General features: G+C 36.8%; 2 protein-coding genes and 1 long non-coding RNA gene across 5 annotated transcripts in view; all 3 read right to left on the reverse strand.

Annotated features, from left to right (window-relative positions):
* Positions 1-3,007, reverse strand: part of LOC128027606 (diacylglycerol kinase theta) — a 30,041-nt gene extending 27,034 nt beyond the window's left edge. Inside the window, exon 1 of the mRNA XM_052615370.1 lies at positions 2,347-3,007. Coding sequence (XP_052471330.1) covers positions 2,347-2,554 — 208 coding nt within the window. The 5' untranslated portion in view covers positions 2,555-3,007. The remainder of the gene's footprint in view (positions 1-2,346) is intronic.
* A 3,776-nt stretch (positions 3,008-6,783) lies between these two features.
* LOC128027134 (uncharacterized) lies at positions 6,784-8,654 on the reverse strand. 2 transcript variants are annotated; one of them, XR_008186629.1, is made up of 4 exons: positions 7,646-8,654; positions 7,479-7,544; positions 7,125-7,193; positions 6,784-6,954 (listed from the first exon to the last, which is right to left on the reverse strand). It is a non-coding gene; the product is annotated as an uncharacterized LOC128027134 (long non-coding RNA). The 2 variants fall into 2 exon arrangements; XR_008186628.1 differs by having other exon boundaries at positions 7,479-8,654.
* Positions 8,655-14,000: 5,346 nt separating this feature from the next.
* The window catches only part of LOC128027608 (ubiquitin-conjugating enzyme E2 D2), a 33,647-nt gene continuing 23,963 nt past the window's right edge, over positions 14,001-23,684 (reverse strand). For both annotated transcript variants that reach the window (XM_052615374.1, XM_052615372.1), the window contains 13 exons: positions 23,446-23,589; positions 23,229-23,324; positions 21,854-22,021; positions 21,555-21,696; positions 21,274-21,388; positions 20,962-21,163; positions 20,702-20,871; positions 19,806-19,908; positions 19,469-19,605; positions 19,321-19,381; positions 18,398-18,564; positions 17,785-17,911; positions 14,001-16,012 (listed from right to left, as the gene is read on the reverse strand). In XM_052615374.1, the coding sequence (XP_052471334.1) occupies positions 15,918-16,012; positions 17,785-17,911; positions 18,398-18,564; positions 19,321-19,381; positions 19,469-19,605; positions 19,806-19,908; positions 20,702-20,871; positions 20,962-21,163; positions 21,274-21,388; positions 21,555-21,696; positions 21,854-22,021; positions 23,229-23,324; positions 23,446-23,589 (1,727 nt within the window). In that variant the 3' untranslated portion in view covers positions 14,001-15,917. The remainder of the gene's footprint in view (positions 16,013-17,784; positions 17,912-18,397; positions 18,565-19,320; positions 19,382-19,468; positions 19,606-19,805; positions 19,909-20,701; positions 20,872-20,961; positions 21,164-21,273; positions 21,389-21,554; positions 21,697-21,853; positions 22,022-23,228; positions 23,325-23,445; positions 23,590-23,684) is intronic.

Below are 23,684 nucleotides of genomic sequence, written 5' to 3' on the forward strand. Positions count from 1 at the left end.
CAATACTTATTAAAAATATATATAAAACATATTTGGGTTTTTCAAGATAGACCTCTTTTATACAAGCTGATTAATAACTGCCTCACGCATTATTTCCAAAAATCATGTAGAAAGTTATTTTATTGTCATCTTGATATTCAGAATTTAGTTTCCATTTCTGTGCATCAGTATGGTAATGCACATATTTAGCTTTCATGTATTTATGTGATTTTTTCATTCAAATAAGTCCTAATTTGGACATTTTAAGTAAATCTTGTTCTTGTACATACTGCATCTTCATTATATCAGCCGATCGTATCAAAAGACTATAAGTCATGTATTACATTACATAAGTACGTTAATTAATTCATCTGAGCCTGCCATGTTACTAATCTTTTCACTAATGCAATAAACACACAATAAGAATGACAATGTAGATCATGTGTGTTTATGTTCTACTCTCTCTTGGTCCATCTGGCTACAGCATACTCCATTGGAATATGTGTTGCCATGCCAACCTGGAGGAGTCGATCACAAATTCACTGCAGCACATTACGTAACAGAAATGTCTTATTTCTGCCTAACTCTGCCTGGTAACATCCACATTGTCAATCAACATCTGATTTACAGCCCTGCCAATCCCACGGCCACATCAATCCAGTCCACGCTGCTTGAATCTGCCAGAATCATTTACACATCTGATCTGTAGTGAAACCCTGGTGAACAACAGCATAACATAGTGGATTAAAATCTACCTAGGAAACAGCGACAGGCTTTAAAAGGTCACGACTGATCTAGTTTTCAATCACTCTATGTGCATGAGGAAAAAAAACATGTTTTGCACATAAGAAATCAGATGGAAGGTCATGATTATTTTGCAGTCAATTGCACATAATAATTAATCCATACAGCTCAGTGATAAATTATCAAAGAAATCAGTTCAGCTATAGATTATACTCTGGCTGGTCTTTAGAGAAGATACTCTATCATAGATTCTGCAAAGCCAATGCTTACTAACCCAGTACTGAATACAAAAGAAGATAAAACTGGTGCTTTTCCATAGGCATTCTCTGTGTGGCAAATTTAAGTTGTTATTCACTGAAAAGATTAGTATCCACTCTAACTTGCATTCATCAGAGTTTATGAAAGAAGAAATGAATGATTTATTCACTAAATTAAATAATCCAGTAGTCAAGTTCAGTCCACTGATTCAATTATTTGTTTGCAGCCATGTAAAGCTCAGTGGAGAGGAAGATTAGCAGGGAATAAGGGGTCAAATGTTGATTTGCTCATTACACAAAGATACTGTATGACTTCGAAAACCTTGGAATATACTTGAAGAGTCATATGAACCACAGCTATGGTTTTTTTGCATCTTGTTTTGTTTTAATTCATTGCAAGCTGGGTTGTCGGTTGTACCTTTGAACCCTGCAAAAGGAAACCATTGAGCCATTACCACTGAGGTTCGTTTAGACGGACTGCTTTGGATTAAAGTTGAATCAAACACGCTAGACAAGTAATTGCTTATTTGTAACTCAAATAAGCAGCTCTGTAAAGAAAAACACGTATGGTAAACATCTAACTGACTGAAGAGAGAATAGCACAGATCTTCTCTGCCACTGGCCTCCATCAGTTAGATGGATCTCATTAAAGTGTCCTCCTGCACATGACCAGCCAATCACGGATTCCTGTCCAACAGGAGGAGTGTGTTGGATCGATCTGCATCAATCTGTCTTCCCCACTTAGTAGACAAGCAGTCTGTTCGATCATTCTGTCGAGAGAGAGGTGTGGAGGAGAGAGAGAAATGCTGGACAGCCTGCATGCGTGTTTTTTTTTTTTTTTTTTAAGATTACCTTCTTCATTCCTTCGCTTTCCAAGATGGCACATGCACAGATCACAATCTGTCAATCAAAACTGTCAGTCAAACTGGTATGGGAAAATTATATCTGAAACCAAATCAGAAGCTTTCACTTTAAAATAAATTGTTAAGTGACTTAAAATGCATTAAATGGTCAGCTGATAAACATTAAGATTATTCATTTAGCACTATCAATACCATAATAATACCGGTACCTTTAGCTACGTAAAGGCGTCTTTAAACAGCCCAGTTATGGCTGCTCTGTGCCTGCTCAAAATTCTGATAGAGCAAAGTCTCTGACCCAGCTCAGCTTCAAAATATACGTTTGAATTAATATCTGTGTAAATGCATTTTTCACCTCTGAGCAGCATTAGACATTCTGTAAAGACATCTAAATACCACTGTAAAAGAGCTTCTGTAAATCACCACCTTTTCGGTGTGAATGTAGCACAAGAGAATTTTAAGACGCTTTGTTGACATTGCATTGGTGAATCCATGAAGCAACTTACATTCACAAACAAACCCGACAATCCCCCATATGAAGTCGCTGCAGTGATGGCAGAAGGTCGGTTTGGTCAGGGTCACTCTCCGAAAGCGGTGTCCGGGAGCGTTAACCGAGTACCGCGCCTTTGAACCGGGCGACTGCTGCGTCCTTTTCCTCCTGGGTCCGGGGCTCGAGCTCGAGCTGTCGTGCTTCACCCGATCGCTGTCTGCCATCTCTGTCACTTACAATATAAATCCAGTGCAAAACGCCAAGATAGATAAAAGGCTCCACTAGGTTAACTGTTGTGGAAGTCACATACGTGATGTAGCAGTTACGTTAAACCCAATCGAGTCATCGCTGAATAAAGTGAATTTTTCTTCTCCTGCTCCCGCCTGTGTTAGTTACTGTGAGAGCTTCGATCTGACCATCTGAGCAGACATCAAACTCAATTATTATGCCAGTCTGCCTTTACTGACGAAAACCAGCAGTCTGTGAATGCAGGAAGAGAAAATAAAGCCACCGCGTCCACATATATGATGTGATTTAAATTGTCACAAACGCCTGCTTTTTATCATTTAGGCTGCTTTTCACTTTCTCATTACGGGAGATGTTCACCAACACAAGCGCCTATAACTTCCGCCTGTAGTAGAGCTCCGGCCAAAGGGAAACATATACATACGAGCTTCAACAGCAGGAGCCGCAGCTATGGCAAGCCGTTTTAATATGTAGTAGGCCTATTCCATTAGAGTGGCTACCCAGATAGCAAATGACATGTGGCCCAGTTCTGGCCCACATCTCCCATATTCTTCTGGCCCACATACCGCGTGGAATGACGGCGATGACTCAACCTGAGTCTGGCTGACATATGTCAGCCACAACTGAACCAGATCTGGGCCACATCTCAGAAATGGTGTGGGTGACATCTGGGCCAGATCTGGCCCAGTTTTGTCTGACAGAAGTCAGCCACAACTGTACCAGATCCATGCCGCATCTCACAAATGGCATGGGCGACACCTGGCCCAGATGTCAACCACGCCATTTCTGACATGTGGCCCAGATCCGTCCCAGTTGTGGCTGACTTCTGGGTTAGATATGGCCCATATTAACCCTTTCTAGACACAAAAGAATATGTAATTCATCCAGAATAAAGAAAACACTCATGTAGTCTAAACTGCTTTATTAAAATATAAAAATTAGACAAATAAATATACATGCATGAATACAACTGCATGTATATATATAAAACAAATACATTTACATTATTACAAAATAAAAAATACAGATACATATTTATAAATATAGTTAAATACACATTAACATTACATTTACATTTAGCAGACACTTTTATCCAAAGCAACTTACAAATGAGGACAATGGAAGCAATCAAAATCAACAAAAGAGCAATGATATACAGGTGCTGGTCATATAATTAGAATATCATCAAAAAGTTGATTTATTTCAATAATTCAATTCAAAAAGTGAAACTTGTATATTATATTTATTCATTACACACAGACTGATATATTTCAAATGTTTATTTCTTTTAATTTTGATGTTTATAACTGACAGCTAAATTCAGACGCGGCAGAGAGGAGTGAGTATGAGAAACATTCAGATACACAGGCTGATTCAGTCTTCTGAATTGGGAGTAGCGAACATGCATTATAAACTTCTTTCAAATTAGAATCTGTTGGGGAGATAAAATGTGCAAGATAACGTATATGTACTAATAGAAACATCAAACAAAAAAAAAATGTATCTTTTACTCTCCAGTACTGAAAGCAGAACTGATAAGGGAGCCCTTGATACTAGCCGCATTTCCACTGTCGGGCCAGTGCGAGCCAGGGCTTAAAGCGGGTCGGGTGGGGCTCATAGCCCCGGGCCAGAATAGCGCAGGGTTTCCACAGTGGAGCTTGAAGCACCGCTGCACGTCACTAAAACATGCCCTTTACACGCCTCTCAGAACAACGTCATGCAAAATTAATCACACATAAACACACTTATTTCTATTTTATTTATTTATTTATTTATTTTTAACGCTTATGAAAATAGCCTGCTTATTCAGTCGAGTCTGTTTCTGTTTATTAGCCACAGTATAGCTGTCATATTTATAATGAATGATAATATCTCTATTTTTATAAAAGCTCCCGAACAAAAAAACATTATTAGGCTATATTCTTTTATGATAGGCAACGTGAGATAAACTCTCGAGACGAGGCTTGTGACAGATAATATAAGTTACTTAATAAATACACGATTGTGATAGAGAATAAGAAGCTGACGTCTGATTTCTTCAAGCGGTCTTATTTTACCATGTTTACTATGGTAATATGTTTAGCGTGCATATCTTTTTCATCGCTTATAAATATTTCTGCCTTGTATGGTGATTATAATACACATTGGATCAAGTTATTTCAAACACTCGCTGCTGACTGAAAGAGAGTTTTGAGCTTGATTTATTTAAAAAAGTGTTTAATGCTGGTGTTAAAGCTATTATCTTTCTGAAATGATCCGCAGCGCAGACTCGATATTTTTATAAAAGCTCACAAACAAAAATCATTTTTATATTTTGGTGATATGCAACGTGGAGCTAAACTCTTGAAACAAGACGACAGATAAAATGTTACTTAATAAATACACAATTTTGATAGAGAATAAGAAGCTGACGTCTGATTTCTCCAAGCGGTCATATTTAACATGTTTACTATGGTAAAGTTAATGTTTAGCGTGCATAGTCTTTTACATCGCTTATACATATTTCTGCTTTGTTTAGTGATTATAACCCGCATCGGATCAAGTTATTTCAAACACTTGCTGCTTACTAAGAGTGAGTTTTGAGCTCAACTGATTTTAAAACGTCTTTAATGCTGGTGTTAAAGCTGTTATCTTTCTGAAATGATCCACGCTGATGCTCTCCAGACACGGAGAAACTGCGCCTTTTGTTCATAACCCCTCCTCTAGCCCCAGCTGGCCCGCTTTGGCCCAAGGTTTTCGTCGGGCCAAAAAACCCTGGCCGTTGGCCCCGAGGAAGCCCCGGCGAGGCACGATCAAGCCCCGGAAGTGACTGTGGAAACGCGACTGGCCCTGGCACGCACTAGCACACCCGGTCTTAGCTCGATAGTGGAAACACGGCTACTGTGACACAGCTCTTTCAAATTAACATTACCTTTTATGCAGTGGCGGTAGTTTGTATGTCCATCTATAGTTGCCATCATCTAAGGTCTTTTGAGTACTGGTATCATCTGAAGTCCTCACAAGTCCTGCAAGTCCTGTGCGGTGCAGTTTCTAATAACCCTGGGATGGACATTTGCAGAAATAGGAAGGCAAAGGGAGAAAGATTAGCATAGCTGCTGTTCATATCATTTCAGGCAATGTGCACTTTTTACTATTTCATCAATGGAGTACATTGAGTACTATTTTTAATCTAGTAGGTTTAAACTGAAATAATTTTTCTAGATCCCTTAATAAACATATTATTTGTTTTCTGTTTTTGGGGAACAGACACAGTCTCTATAGAATGGACTGCATATGCCAGAGTAACATTTAATACATTTTAATAAAGTTTAACTGGGAGGAACATCATAACTGTAATTTACACAACCATTCAAGAGTTTGGGGTCTGTAAGATATTTTATGCCTTTATAAAAAATCTCTTATGCTCACCACGGCTCCATTTATTGAATCAAATTACAGTAAAATAGTAACACTGTGACTATTGCAATTCAAAACAACTCTTTTCTATGTGAATATTATGTTAAAATGTCATTTATTCCTTTGATCAAAGCTGAATTTTCAGCATCATTACTCCAGTCTTCAGTGACAAATCTTCAGAAATCATTCTAATATGATGATTTATTGCTCAAGAAACATTTCTGATTATGATCAATGTTAAAATACAGATGTGCTGAACTGTTTCTTTGTTGGATTCATTGTTACATAGACTCTAAACATTTTAATGTTAGTGTTACATGCATCAAATTGTTCAAAATCATCTGTTTCAAATAGTGTTCCTGTAGCTCAACTGGTAGAGCACTGTGCAATCAAGCGTTGGGGGTTCGATTCCCCGGGAACACATGATATGTAAAAATTGATAGCCTGAATGCACTGTAAGTCGCTTTGGATAAAAGCGTCTGCATAAATAAATGCAGGTCTTTTGAACTTTGTATTCATCTGTGAATCCTGAAAAATAAAATGCATCACGGTTTCTACAAAAAAAATGAAGCAGCACAACTGTTTCAAAGCTGATAATAAGTTTCTTGAGCAGCAAATCAGCATTTCTGAGGGATCCATGTGACACTGAAGACTGGAGGAATGATGCTGAAAATACAGCTGCACATCACAGGAATAAATTAGTTTATAATGTATTCACATAGAAAACAGCTATTTTAAATTGTAATAATGTTTCACAATATTAATCTTTTTACATATTTTAATCAAATAATTACTACAGAGGTGAGCAGAAGATAATTATTACAAATTGTATCAACTTCAAGCTTTTGAACACTAGTGTACAGTATATTTGAGGTTTGACTTACTGTACTAGTCGTGTGGTCAGTAGCATCTTGGAGATGTTGTCTTACAGTAGGTTCACTCCGACTCTGCTGGATGCAGCAGGCCATCAGCACTGAAGAATCTAGGAACAAAACAAGCAATCTGACACAGAGCCAACAATATTTAGTCTGCAGTTCCAGGTTTATTAGACGGAAACAAGCTAGAGCAGGTGAAATGCAAAAAATAAATAAATAAAATAACAAATTCATTGCGATATATGTTGTGAAAAAAATGCATATTAGGTTACTTAACCTTTTCAGCGCTTCCTACATCTCTGTCAGCAGCTCCCTTCAGAAATATTGAAATCTTGGACACTCCCTTCTGTTGTAGAAGGATTATTTTATTATTCTTGAAATCGCAGAACAGTTTTATGTTTACCATAAAAGATCAAAACAACTTTAGTTTTCTGCCAATTTTCGCGCGCCTTGATAACGTGACGTCATCGATCAACAGTAAAGTGTAAATGTTAAGGTTAAATAAATTAAGCAATTTCCAATCATCCATTGAAAGATTACCAACAAAACAGTCAAAAGCTATCATCTACAGATGAAGATTTGATTAAAAGCCCAAACTTTCATAAATAAGAGAACAACAGACTTATCATACCTGACGATACGTCGTCTGAAAACGGTAGAAATGCTAACGGACTTTTTCGAAGACATTAAACCATTCCTATAAAGTAAATAAACAACAGAAGCGAGTCAAATACAAGTAAGAGAAGTGTCAACAACAGTTATAAGTAATATTTGTGTGATTTTATGGACTTAACTCACCTGAAAACAGTGAAATCAGCGAGAAACGGGGTGCTTCCTCGTGACATTTGCAGTGTTGCGCTCCGTTTCCATGGCAACTCCATCCGGTCCGCGCGCGGCGCACGCCCATGAAAGCACGTCACGAATTAAAAGTCACACGCTTACGTTACATAAATAAACATATGAATAAACATATGCCCCCTTTTTTTTCTGTAAGAGGGGCCGCGGCCATTTGTAGATTTAATGTGTCTGGCTTTCGGTGTCATTCCAGCTATATTAGCTGTACAAACAGCTTGTTTTGCCGTTTACTGTTGCAAACTGCTGTATTACCATGTTATTTTTAATGTATTGTCTTAATTATGAACGTACTGGTTTGTAGTGCAAACAGTTTTACAGTTTACTGCACTTTGTTCTTCTTGTTATTTCCCTATAACCATGACCATAAGTCTCACAAATTCACATGCAATTGTTTGGTGGATAGAATTAGATCACTACATAATTCAAAATGTCATTCAATCGTGATATTTCTAATTTAAAATTCATTTTGTAGTTCTATAGCCCAGTGCAAAATGCCAGGCCTGCACATAATAGTGGGACAAAGTGGCACTTTTATAGTTTAAGATTTTGTATTGTTGCTTTTACGAACACTCATATATATATATATATATATATATATATATATATATATGTGTGTGTGTGTGTGTGTGTGTGTGTGTGTGTGTGTGTGTGTGTGTGTGTGTGTGTTTGTGTGTGTGTGTGTGTGTGTAAAAGGTGCATCTTGAAGAAATGTGAATATCATGAAAAAAGTTCATTTTTTGTAACTTTTTGTATTAAAAAGTGAAATTTTCATATATTCTAAAGATTCATTTTTTTTTTTTGATGATGATTAGAGCTTAATTTAATGAATGTAATTATTACATTTAAAAGTAAAAAAAGGAGTTAAACAAATATTATTTAATTATTTAAAATGATTTTTAAAGAAACTTTGTCCTGTGTTGTGACAGTACAGGTGTCACAATGGAGGACTTTTTTTTTTATCACACCAAAGGACGTTTCAGCCTTTTCTGTCAATTAATGACCTTGCTATTCCAAGCTAACCTGTCATTAGTGGCAAGCAAGACACATTTGCTAAATTTTCTAAGATTATGTATCTTAACATGCACTTTTTAATTTAAAAAATATATAATTTAGGGGTGTCATATTAATGCACAACAAAGCATAAAACATTTGTAGTGGTTCCGAAAAAGTTCAAAGGACATGGGGTCACACCAGAGGACATGGTACAAAAATGTAAAAAAAATGGAATAACATTGCAGCTTCATAACAGGTCCGTGTAGGTCAAATAAATGTGTGTATGTATTTATATTACGTGTCCTGAAATATTATGGGCGTCCAGTACTCAAAATAGTTTTAGAACCACTGACTGGTAAAGTAAGGTGATCTGCCAGGACGTGTCTTCAGAAAATGGCACATCTGGTCACCTGGTATAGGCCATATCTGGCCCACATACAACAAGCCAGAACTCAACCTAAAACCGGTTTGTCACACACGGGCCAGATCTGGCCCACACACAGCAAACCACGACTCAAATTAAAGCCGGTTTGTCGCACACGGGCCAGATCTGGCCCACACACAGCAAGCCACGACTCAAATTAAAGCCGGTTTGTCGCACACGGGCCAGATCTGGCCCACACACAGCAAGCCACGACTCAAATTAAAGCCGGTTTGTCGCACACGGGCCAGATCTGGACCACACACAGCAAGCCACGACTCAAATTAAAGCCGGTTTGTCGCACACGGGCCAGATCTGGCCCACACACAGCAAGCCACGACTCAAATTAAAGCCGGTTTGTCGCACACGGGCCAGATCTGGCCCACACACAGCAAGCCACGACTCAAATTAAAGCCGGTTTGTCACACACGGGCCGGATCTGGCCCATAAACAGCATGCCACAACTCAAACTAAAACCGGCTTGATGTGTGTGGGCCAGAGATGGCCCATATAACCTCTGCCGCTGCCAGAACTGAGCCAGATGTGCCATAGTTGGCCCAGATGAGGCCCGGATATGTTTGCTATCTGGGTAGTGTCTATGACTTTAAATTTAGCCTAGGGAAGAGCAGGGTCGAAAGTAACGTGGGACGAAAGTAACTAATCGATTTTCTCCGAGCCTCTTTCTGCATTTGCATTCCCAGCTATGACAGCATATTTAGCATGCAATCCTTGAGGGAGCTGAGAAATGTCATGAGATTTCCTCATCGTTTCCCAAAGTTAGGTCTGTAAAACTGTTTTCGATTACAAAAAGTAAATTATTGAAGCGGTAATATTTTTTTTAATTAGTCGTGTTATTTCTCTTGTTTCATGTGTCACAGTAATGATCAATCTACAGGTTATTTAGTGCTTTAACACAGCCTAAAGTTTGCATTTTCAGATTTTTTCAGTATAAAATTAAATTGAGTTTAAATATCAGGACAATTGTAACAATTGTTACTTTTGTCCCGCTACAGTGACAAAAAGTATTTATTTTTATTCCAGTGCATGCTATATTGTGACTTTCTGCATCTTGCATCATTTCTTACAAATGTTTATGTCGTATTATATCAAAAAACATGTCTTAGTGAGGGTCAGAAAGACAGACAGAGGTCTGGTTTTATCCAGATGTTTTTAAGAGGGGTTTTCTTGACACAGAGGAACATCACTCTCTGGGAAGCTGCTACATCACATTTATATTTAGGTTTTAGCCATATCTTAGCCTTTACACCTCCACCTATGAATTTGCAGTGTTTCCAGATGTTTTAATGCACATTTTTAATTTATGCATAAAAACAACTGGATGGAAACATAAATATTATGTTACATTATGTTTAGAGTTTTTTTTAATTATGCTAATGCAATTAAATGTTTATATTGTACATTCTGTTGATTTAAAAAAAAATACATTGAAACTGACAATAAAAAAATACAGTCAGGTTTTGAGACATCTGATGAAACTTAAATTTAAAATGAAAATATGAAGATGTAATTTAATATTTTTTTGCAAAGATAAAGGACAAAATATGTTTGCAGTTACATATTAACAAGGCCACAATCAGGTATACTTAAGAAAGATAAGAGTAACAGAAAAAAATCTAGCTTATATTGTTGTGTTACTTTCGTCCCAACTGATGGGGTCGAAAGTAACAATGTGCAACTTATGTTCCTAGTGAAATTATACTGAAGTCTTTCTGCATTTCTACAAAATACCACCTGGTATTGATAGACCACATTTCTGGGTTACTGGCCACAGCAGAAATATATCTCTGTCTACAACATGATCTTTTAAAATTATGTTTTTCTGAATGGTACTTTCGCCCCTGCTCTCCCCTACTCTTAAACAATCCAGTAGTGACAAATTTTAAATGTCATTATATTCATTATACTAGAAATAGTTACTTATATCTGTTCATTTGTTGGTAATTTCATCCCAAACTCATTCTTATGGTAATTCATAACCAATTTACATTTTGATGAATTGGTGGCTATTTCATATGAATATATACAATATGTACAAATTCACAAATACACTCTAAACATGATGGGTTGAAAACAAACTGCAAATTTGATGCAGCTTCAAAAGGCTCTACACGATCCCAGCTGAGGAAAACCACTGATTTCTAGTTGTGTCCTCTTTTGGAAGGCCAAACAAAGTAGTTTCACTTTCTCAACGAAAAACACACCACAATACAACGAGAATCAAAGTCACGCCTTTTTTCTTTGTGTGAACATTTGGGAAGTGTTATGCAAATCTTCCCACACAGTGACGTAGACGTGTGGGGGCGTGTTCCACCAATGAAAAGTTGAATTGCGACAAAACTTGCTTGTGAGAAGAATATTGGTTCATGACGTGACACAAGCAGCAATTTTATTGTCTTATAAATACACATACTGTGTGAGACAGTTTTTTGGATTGATCACTCAAAAATGAAAATTTAATGTTTATATGCTCACCCCCAGGGCATCCAAGATGTAGGTGACTTTGTTTCTTCAGTAGAACACAAACCAAGATTTTTAGCTCAAACAGTTGCAGTTAGGGCTGCACGATAAATAGCATGTGATCTATTGTGCAGTATAATGTAAGTGGATGGGGATCACGGCTAAAACATACAAAAAAAAAAAAAAAACATAAACAAAACCAAATTAAACCCTGCGACTTGTGACAATACATTGATGTGTAAAGACACAAAATGATTGGTTAGAACTCTCCTGAGCACGTGGAAATTTTATGTTTATCTGCTTTCGCCCAGGGCATCCAAGATGTAGGTGATTTTGGATCAGTGGATCGCAGACTTAAAAGTGCATTACCACCACCTATCTCTCAAGTGGACCATTGATTGCAGTAATGCACTTATAAGTCTGCAATCCGCTGATCCAAAATCACCTACATCTTGGATGCCCTGGGCGTAAGCAGATAAACATCAAATTTCCATTTTTGGGTGAACTTTGCCTTTAACACACATTTTACACAAAATGTTTTAGAATAGTCCTAACAAAATATGTTAAAATTTAACATCCTTTTTGAGAGTGTTTGTGCAATGCACATTTTAGTACGATCTGTTTACTGACAGTTAGATAATATACTAGTTAGGTGTAAGGTGTAATGTTTTAGCAGCTTGCCACACACACAAGAGCTCCAAGCATGATCCACAGGCTGTTTTTAGAATGCGGAATTCCTTTGTGACGTTGACGCTCGCAGGACATTATGATGTTCTACAGGGGTGAGAGTTCCACACCCTCATGGTTGCTCACTCACAGTCATAAATGTTTTTTTAATATATATATATATCATAGAGTAAAAAGAAAAAGTATGACTCATTACTTTGCTTGTGAGGACATCCCCAAATGAAGTTTTTTTTCAGATTTAGCTCATTTCTGGAGACAATTTTGTGCCCAAAGTGTAGCTAATCTGACAGACACAATCCCCTACACACAGACTGGGTGGTCACAGCTCATTGTGACACCACTGTGTTCTGAATTACATATGCTTCCTGTGACGTACATATGCTTCCTGTGGTGGTAAAAACGTATCTTACATGTCACATTTACACTGATTACACGCCTTGAACATACCTGGAACAACAATGTGTACAGGCCCCAAGGATATTGCTTAAAGGAATAGTTCACACAAAAATGAACATTTACTTAAAAACCCTCAGGCCATCTGAGATGTAGATGAGTTGTTGTTTCTTCATTCAGATTTGGAGAAATGTAGCACTAAATCACTTGATCACCAATGGGTCCTCTGCAGTGAATGGGTGCCGTCAGAATGAGAGTCCACAAGTAATCCACATGACTCCAGTCCATCGATTAACATTATGCAAAGCAAAAGGATGAGTGTTTGTAATAAACAAAGCCATCATTAAGATATTTTAACCATTGCTTCGCTAAAATATGAGTCCTCTATCCAGAACATTGATTTCTTTAGTGATACAGCACTGTTTACCAATGAAAATGGTCCAAAACCGTTCTGAATTTTGATGTGAGAGGACATCAGGGTTGGATTCTTTTTTCACTGGAAAACGCATTATCAAATGCCTTGATTGATTTGTTTCTTACTAGCATGGAGCTTTAGGCTTCACAAGACATTAATTGGATGGTATTCATGTGGATTACTGTGATGTTTTTATCAGCTGTTGGGACTCTCATTCTGACAGCACCCATTCACTGCAGAGGATCCATTGGTGAACAAGTGATGAAATGCAATATTTCTCAAAATCCGTTCTGATGAAGACACAAACTCAACTGCATCTTGCAGGCCTGAGAGAGTAAGCATATTTTCAGTAAATTTTGATTTTTGGGTGAACTATTCCTTTAAATTCACGGGGTCCAGGAATAAATTTTAATAAGTGGGCCATCTGAGTCCAATAATATAGTGCAGTGATCATCAACCATGAAATCAAGTTTGTAAACTAATGTTTCAAATGTTTGCGTGAGTTGTTTTACAGTCAGTAATCAGGCACTAATATGGACAAAACATGTATATACATATATGTATATGCACATATAAACATTAATGTGTGCTTATGTGTAGCTATGGAATACAAACTTAAAAACTGAAAGAGTAAGTTGAAGAAATGTTGAATAACAGGTAATGGAAAAGGTATATTCAATTCTATAAATGCTATTTTTATTTAATGATTAGTCTATTGTAATTATCATTATTTTAAGATTACAAAATAATAATAATAATAATAATTTATGAGAAGTTAAATAATTGGAATCCAAATAATTGGATGTGTTTAAAAAGACAAGATATGACACCATCTGCTGGTGGTTTTACAGATGACAACACCGTTATGGAGAGAAAACGTGTGCAATATAGACAGACAGTCAAAGCAGTCGTACACAATGAATTGTTTTATTATAAAAGTATCACAATAAAACCAGTTCCAAAGCACACATTTGTCTCTCTGTACAACACTGCTTCACAGGGTACAGACATAAATACCAATTTACAGCTAAAAAAAATTATAGTGCCTGTCAAACCTTTATTTTGGGGTTTCAGGTGATGTTGTTGCTTTTTAAACATTATACACCATAGTATGGAAATATTATGCCAGCTAAACACATTTTGGTGACACGAGTCCCTAAGTCAGTTCAAAGGTCAAAGGCCATGTTTAAAAAAAAAAAAAAAAGAAGAACATAACTGATCTTAGATCAGCATATTACCGGAGTGATATTTTGTTTTATACAGCCTGAGTTTACACAGCAGAAGGGAATGAGATTCAATGTATGTAACTACAAATGTTTCATGAAGGGCATTTGAGGCATCTGGCTATTACAATGCTCATACAAATACTTCCTGTAAAGCTCCTCAAAGTCACATACACAAACAAACAAACACACACACAGTCCATCAAAATCTAGTCAAACACTCTCCAATCACTGCCCAGGACTGACCTCCCTATTCTTTTATAACAGAATATATATATATATATATATATATATATATATATATATATATATATATATATATATATATATATATATATATATATATATATATATATGTATGTATCAAAAATGTGAAAGAGAGTATATTCTCTCAAAGCTTATTTATTTTTGAAACCCATGATCAAAATATAGGAGTTACAGGTAGCACCACTAAATGCAAAAGAAATCCAATTGCCACCCCAAATAATGCTGTACATCACAGCACAAGTACACACAAGAGTTGAATAGGTCTTTTTGGAGTTTTTTTTTTTTTTTTTTTTTTTATGAAGAGAATCGTTTTTTTTCCATCATTCAACAGACGTATTGGTTGAGAGGGTCATAATAATCCAGAAGACCTCCTCTTATGCTCTTCCTCTTCCTATACATCATTGCATTTTGCGCTACAGATGAAAACCCTTTGTAACCAAATGGCTACAGGAGGAAGTCTGCACATTATTTAAACTGAAGGTGCTGTTCTTAAACCGGATTGTTTGTTAAAATATAATAACAAAAAGGACACAAATAGTTGAGGCCAGACTAATCAAACCAGTTTCTTAATATAACTATAGATGTTACACATGGGCTCTGGACTTCATCTGCTCCCTCAGCTTTAGCACAACAGAAAATAGATATTTGGAAATTAAAAAAAAAATGGCAAGAAAATTTAGCTCCTATACAATGACAAAATAAAATGTTCAAATAAGTGCTTTTTGGTATTATTTCTATTAAAAGTAAAAAATAAAAAATAAAATAAAATTGTAAAATAATCCCTGTGGCCAGAAAACTTAAAGTGTTATTAATCCATCCCAAAATGAAAATTTTGTCATTAATCTTTTACCCCCATGTCGTTCATGTCGGAGACTGTTGTCTTTGCTTACAAAAAGAGTTCCCATCACTTCATATAACCCAGATTGCATGTATGATGGCAGAGTATTCTGACGATGACTTTTCATACCTTTTCTGGACCTTGACACTGTTATTTACTTGTCAGTCTATGGGAGAGTCTCAAGCCTCCAGGTTTTCATCCCAAATATCTTAAATGATATTCCGAAGACGAACAGAGCTTTTACGGGTTTGGAACGACATATGAATTAAGTGGTTAATGACAACATTTTCATTTTAGGGTGGACTATCCCTTTAAAGACTCAAAGTTCCCTCATTTGCATTGTGGGCGGAGCATCCACACTGGACGGTGACCAATCAAAGAGTTTGGAGGCGTATCCTGAGGTTGAGTGGTGCTGTAGTGAGGAGGGAGAAGCTGTTTTATAGGGTCAGGCCTCAGTTTGTGCGATTGTGTTTGGAGTCGGCAAGACTGAGGTTGGGGCTCTAGAAAGAGGTCTCCACCCCGCTGTCACATATCCCACTCTCTTCCTGATGGGGGCCCAGTGTCAATCCCTGAATGGGCTTACAGAGCCCTGGACCTGAGAAATCGTTTGTTTTGAGGAAAAGAAAGGTGATTATTAATATGACTATAAAAAAAAAATTCAAATCTTTTGCCAAATATTTTTTTACAGGGAATTATTATGCATGTTTTTTATGAAAATAACATAATTCTATGAATAGAATTCATGTAAAACACATGCATATTCTCTATATACTATATGATTTAATTACACTGGGGTCTAAGCATTTGAAACCACTGAAGAAAATACTAAATAAAACAAATAAGTCACCCACTTGACAAACTGAATGGATAAAATAAATGAAATAAAATAACAGTTTGAGTAATTGGTCCTTATTTTGATTTATTAACAGCAATACTCAGAAACTTAAATATTTCTGATCCTTCTTACCACATAAAATTTCCTAAAACGTTTTGTTTCCAGGTTTAAAATAGATTTTGAATCCCAAATTTGATCACTTTTGGATCCCACTGTATTTATTGAACATTGATGCGTTTTTAGCATACTGCTGTTACAGACGCTTATTAATCTCTAAAACTATGTCAACCCTTCAAATCAGACAGCAAGGTGGAAATACTTGCTCCAGAGACAAAACCCAGAAGTGCCATATCTGGCTTTCACTTCTGTTCCTGGGAATCCCCCTCTCTAGTGTCTGCTTCCCCCTGAAACATGGCCATCTCTGCAGAGACTATATGTGAACACTACCGCAGTGTGTTGGGTCACCCTGAGACCGAGGGGAACTCCCTCAGAATGCAGTGGCTATGATGTTTTGCTGACATCATGCTTGAGTTCATATGAGGTAATGTCAGGGAGAACCACAATGTGATACAATTGTTAAGGAGAGGGGGGCAGGTGACTGAGACAGACAGTGATTTAATCTGGGGATTTTACAAACCATAATATGGAGAAAGAAAAAAAAAACCTTCTCAACAGAACAGTACAGAATAAATTCTCACTCATACTGCAAAATGCCACAGTGATGATGTGCTGTTGGAAAAAGATCAAAAATGCTACACCGATGAGTAAAAAACATGTTTTGAGAAGATGAATTGTTGATGTTTATGTTCTGGCAAACAGAGCAAAGGAAAAATTAAAAACTGTCATCTAACATTTATGGTTGTGCTTTTAGAAATTAAAGCATTATGCCATTCAAGACCATGGGTTACTGTGATTTTACCATAGCTGAATCTTTTATCAAATATAAATGGTTTTAGAAAATAGTGAAAACAGAAATGTGACTCACAATATGAACACAGTTAAACATAGTCACATGTATTAATCAAATAATAAAAACTATTCCACTGCCAGGTTTATTAGCCTGTCATTTGACACTGAAGACTGGAGTAATGGCTGCTGAAAATATGGCTTTGCCAACACAGGAATAAAACAGATTTGGGAATACAGTAAAACAGAAAACTTATTTTATTGCAATAATATTTTTCAATTTTGAGTTTATCAATTGCAGCCTTGGTGAACATAATTAAACTGATGTTGTCACAGGATTGTGTAAATGTCGCAACTATTCTGAACTCCTCTTATCTAATCTGAAATAACATTCAAATGTTTTTTTTTAAAGCCATTTAACTACTTACTCCTTTACTGACACATCCAGAGGAACTCCCAGTGCACTTACTACAGGGAAAGTCCCTGAGACCAGCCTGTGGTTATGCATACCAGGGAACAATAGTAGTTTTTCATGGACCACTCCTTTTGAGGGGCTAGAACCAACACTTTTGACTGATGTTCACCCACCCAGGCCACATTACCAAGAAACGCTGAGTCAATATTACCTGTGAGCTGAGGCGTGGTGTGAACCGCTTCAGGCTCCTTGCACATGGCCTGGAGTAAACTGACAGCACTGCTGTTCCCAACATGCTTCAGTCCCTCAACCAGCTCACGCACCGTTCCTCCAGACACCTGCAGAGGGGACAGATCAGCAGCAGCTGAAACCAGAGCAACTACAGAATGCACAAAACAACATAAATGTTAAGCCTACTGATATAGCCAATGTTAGAGCAATTCATTTCTTTAAATGTTGTTCAGAGAGATATCAGATGATAGGACTTAACTAGGTCCACTAATTCTGGATATTTAAAAATCAATAATATAATAAAAATGATATATGATACAGAACTTTTTCAGTTCCAAAAGTTGTATTGAAAATTTAACATAAAAATGTATTTCTGTTTACAGGCCCACATCACAATCAATTCAGATAAGTGACCTCATAATTAGTTATATATAGTGAATAACAACTAAGAACTGGAGCTTCTGTAATATGCCAGTTAATTAGATTAGATTAATCATATTAAGTGAAGACATCTTTATCTTTTTATACTCTGCTGTTCATTTTAGATACAGGTCAAAATTATTTGTAGTGAAAAAGGAAGTAAATGAGTTGACCTCATAGCTGTCCAGCAGCTTTCCAGCAGGGCAGGAGCTGAGTCTGAAGGCACTGGCCAGGATGCCCAGTCCCAGAGCATGAGCCAGACTCTCCCAGCCTCCCGTCGGTCCTTCCAGGGCCTGGCACAGCTCCTGCTTTGTGTCAGAGCTCAAGCTCTTCATGTCACCTGCCAACACAAGCCAAACAATATTTAAATGTACACGAACACAAAACCGTTCTTAACATACATATATTTCCTGTTTTTTTTTTTTTTTTGTGAAAGTGGAAGCCCTGAACAATACAAAAAAAAAAAAAATCTGAAGCATAAATGTTAACACAGAGTCAACAACACTACCATTCAAAAGGTCTGGGTCGGTAAGTCTTTATGTTAAGTTTTTAAATATTTTTTAAATATCAAAGTCTCTTATGCTAATCAAGTCTGCATTTATTTGATCAAAAAACTGTAACAATTAAACATTATTATGATTTAAATAACTGATCTCTATTTTACTATATATTAAGATATAGTTTTATTTATTTATATTTATTTGTTGCCAAAGCTGAATTTTCAGGAGTCATCACTCCAGTCTTCAGTGTCAAATTATCATTCAAATATGATGATTTGATGCTCAAGAAACATATTTTTTTAATTACAATTTTTTTTTTTTTTTTTTAATCATTTGTGTAGCTTACTATTTTTTGGAAACTGATGGTTTAGATTTTTTAGGATTCTTCAATGAATAGAAAGTTTAAAACAACGCATTAAGTTGAAAAGGAAATCTTTTGTAACCTTATAGTCTTTACTGTCATTTTGATCAATTCAATGTGTTCTAACTGATGTATTTTTATGTCTTTCCATTAATAAATACATACATACATTCATGCATACATATCTGACTCCAAACATTTGAATGGTAGTTCGTATTCATCTCCATGTTCATACCTTGTGGTGGAACAACAGTGGTGGTGAGCTGATACTCTTCTCCATTAAGAATATCATACACCTGAAAACATGCAATACATTACATAAAGAACCAATAACAACATTACATAATACAAAAATTATCCAAAGATTTGACCCTCTATCTCACCTCTGGGGAGGTTGCCAAGTTCATAGGGGTTGTCCCAGGAATAAAGCCTTCATCTTCCTCCTCCTCCTCACATGTACCACACAACTCATCTTCTTTGAAGAACAGTGGTTCAAAGTTTTCTTTATGAGGATCTGCTCCTAAAAGCAAAGTACACAACACTAACTGGTAACCTCATGTCGAAATAATTTAATCTACTAAATTCTGCCAGACATATTTGCAGAACACTGATGACAGCAGAACAGGATGTTACAGACAGTTATTTGTAGACATGTCATGTTATTTTTCAGCACGGCAACGCTCACTAGTGACACCTGTAATAAAAAACACACTTCCTCACCGGCAGCCATCAAGAGCGCGCACAGTTTGGTTGAGTCACGTCCCGCAGCAATGTGCAGAGGAGTCGAACCATTGTAAGTGATGCTGTCTACATATGCATTACCCTGCATAGACAAAGTGTCACCTTTATTTATAAAGCACTTTATAAAATACAGATTGTGTCAAAGCAGCTTTACAGTGTCAAACAGGAACATAGTTGGTCAATAACGCAAGAGGACAAAAACAATCAGTCAATCTTTCAGTTAAGGTCAGTTCATTCATTAAGAGATAATTACGACTACTAACAAATTATTTCAGTTTTTCTAAAGAAATTCATGCTTTTATTTAGCAAGGACGCATTAAACTGATCAACAGTGATAGTAAAGACATAATGTTACAAAAATGTTTCATTTCAAATCATAGGAATTTCTATGCATCAAAAAATACTGAAAAAAATTGATCACGTTTCCCAAAAAAACAATTAAGCAGCACAGCAGTTTTCTAAACTGATAATACGAATAAATGTTTCCTGAGCAAATCAGCATATTAGAATGATTTCTAAATGGTCTTGTGACACTGAAGACTGAAGTAATGATGCTAAAAATTCAGCTTTGCGTTACGGGAATAAATTACATTTTAAAATACATTAAAATAGAAAACAGTTATTTTAAACTGTAATAAATATTCCACAATATTACAGTTTTTTTTGATCTCATAAATGCAGCCTTGGTGAGCATAAAAGACTTGGGTAAAAAAGTCATGCAAGATTAAACGATGATAATAATTATGCATTGATTAACATTATAGGTTGGCTTCATGGGGGAAAATGCAAAGGTTAAGAGTATGTAAAGCAAAACTTTACAATATCAGGCATTTGTAGTTTCACTAAATCAACACGCTTCAAACCCATCACTGTACCTCCAGCAGAAGGCAGCCGGCGAGGGAAAGGTTTCCCAGCTCTGTAGCCAGATGAAGTGCTGTGCGGCCACATGTGATCTCCTGGATGTCCACATCTGCCCCGCCATCCAGCAGGGCTCGCACACTACTCAAACTGTTTGCCTGTACAGCCAGGTGAAGCGGACAGAGACCTGAACACACACGCGCATAAACACATCTGAGCATAAAGGCTGACTGCTTCAAATTCAGCTTTAATGGATCTGACAGCCAGTCTGAAATACCTGCTGTGTTGGGGATGCTGGTTAATTGCTCCACTGATTTGTACTTTAGCAGCAATCGCAGCATGCTACCCTCTTTCTGCTGAGCCGCCAGGTGAAGTGCCGTGTTTCCATTGCGATCTGTGAGCGTGACATCCACCTCGGCCTCCAACAAGGCCTCGACCGCCTCTTTTTGCAGTGTCAACACTGCTAGGTGCAAAGGAGTCTGCAACAGATGTATCAGAGGATTTTACTGGCCACAGAGCTTTAGGGAAGTTCACAAGCTTTGGTTGCAGTGAAAAACAGATTCAATTCTAAAAGTATAGCACAGAATACCTGGTACAGATCATTCCTAATGTTGAGTATGTCCTCTCCAGGGAGAGCCGAGATGACTTGTGCTAGATTTCGCACGGCATCTGTCTGACTATGGATCACTCCCAGATGTAAACTCCTAAAAGTCAGATCCAAAACAGAACATAAATAAAGATTTGATCTTTGGGAAACAAAGACGAAACATCTGGAGTCATACATTCACATTGACGTGTTTTGGCGGAAAGCGGGAAGTTAATGGAAATAGGACTTCTACGGAAATACGAAGTTGGTTTTTCCTGACTTACGTGTCTCCGTTCTCGTCTTGAGTGGTCATGAGGGGGCGCTGTGGAGCCAGAAGCATTCTAGCATCACCGCTAACTGCGTAATGAAAGAGAGCTTGAGCCTGTCTTCCAGCTAGCTCAGCCAAATGCGGCTCTAACACACAGCCTTAAAAAGAGCAGACACACAAACACACAAATTAACACCCAAGTATCTACAACCAGTACGAAGCTTGTCTGGGTTTTAGTCTTGTTTGACCAGTGCTAGAGAACTTCACACAAGCTTATTTGAGCATCTGAAGGTTTAGCTTCAAACTAAATCTAACCTGTGGTGTTTAACTCCAGATTTTCTGTAGGCTCTGTGTCCTCACTTGTCACTCCCAAATCAACTGGATCAGGATGGGCACAGATTCGCACCACCCCACCTGCTGCCGGATCATTATCGGTATCACCATCACTGTCTTCATCACTGTCTTCCACTGGTTCTTGATATGCTAGAAGAGAAATCAAAACTGAGAAACTGGATCAAAAAATGTTACCTGATCATTCAAATCTGTGTTTGTACTGCCGCTGACACAGAGAGAGCACTTACCATGTTTGGTCAAGAAACATCTTCACAAACTGTCTTCAACTACTCAGTATTATTTCTGTCTTAAAGTCATTCATATTATCACAGAAACACTGGGGTAAAGATTATAGTTCAGATATAAACCCTGATCTCAATGGTAGCGATCAAAATAGAGCAAATTCCGTTTTTTTACGGTTACTGCGCTTCAAATAACGTTTGTGTCGATTACATTTTTTCACATTGAAAAGTGACTTAAAAATGTATGTGTCATTGAATGAATTGTTCATTCAAGAGAATCGTTAAAAAATGCTGATTCATCCGGTAGAGAAACAAGTGAAGTAGGTTAATGAAGTTTTTGTTGAATCACTGGTTCGAACAATGTTTTCATAATTTTAATGTAAAAATGTATGTATCTATACACTAGTCAAAAGTTTTATGTTTTAAGATTTTATGTTTTTTAAATAATTCTCTTCTACTCACCAAGTCTGCATTTATTTGATCTGGAGTACAGCAAAAACAGTAACATTTTGAAATATTTTTTACAATAAAACAAAATATGCAATGCTCTCTATTTGAATATATTTTAAAATGTAATTTATTCCTGTGATTTCAAAGCTGAATTTTTTTGTGTGACATTATCCTTTTCTGTATTAAAATAAATGATGTAAAAAAATATATTATTATTATTATTATGTTGAAAACAGCTGAGTAGATTTTTTTTCAGGTTTCTTTGATGGAAAGTTCAGAAGAACAGCCTTTATCTGAAATAGAAATTGTGTATAATGTTATAAAAGCTTATTTCAGATAAATGCTGATTATTGCTGTATAAATGCTAAATGCTAAATGCTGTATTTTGGATCAATTAAATGCTGGCTTGGTGAGCAGAAGAGAATTCTTAAAAAAAAACTTTGTCAAGGTTAGATTAGATTTGATTGTAATATATTGAAGTAAACGTAGGCATCCCGTATTCGGGAAGGTGTGATAGTTAAAGGGTTAAACTGTATTAGTTATCAAATAAATGAAGCCTTGGTGAGAATAAGTGACTTCTTTCACCCCACACTTTTGAATGTATGTAATTGTACAGTCAAAACTGCTGTAATGGCAGCAGCTTGATTGACAGCTTGGACACCCACCATGCTTGATGGTGGTCCCGCCTCCTCCCATGCCTGAGGAGAAGTTATATCCAGTCCCGCAATTGTTATAGGTTTGAAATCCCTGGAAGTAATGTCCTAGAAAACGAAAGAATGTATTTAGCTAACATCACTAACCTTTCATGCATGCTGAGAATTTCAGGCTTCTAATAATAAAGCTGATATATGATATATGAAGTGTAATGGCTTATTCATATACCTCCTCCTCCTCCACTGGGACCGCCCCCTGCTGTAGACCCACCCCCTCCTCCTCTAAACATGCCCCCAGCTCCGCCTCCTGCACCACTGTAGTCCTGAAAGTTTGGCAGTGTCTTCTGTCTCTTTCTTTGGACTTCTTCTTTGTCTTAAAATAGTTTAGAAACAGTATATCAATAACAAAGTAAACATATAGTATATGGACAGATACTGGAACCTTTTTTATTTAACTGTGCAGTAAAA

The sequence above is a fragment of the Carassius gibelio genome, chromosome A14, assembly GCF_023724105.1.
Source record: "Carassius gibelio isolate Cgi1373 ecotype wild population from Czech Republic chromosome A14, carGib1.2-hapl.c, whole genome shotgun sequence".
Lineage (NCBI taxonomy): Eukaryota > Metazoa > Chordata > Actinopteri > Cypriniformes > Cyprinidae > Carassius > Carassius gibelio.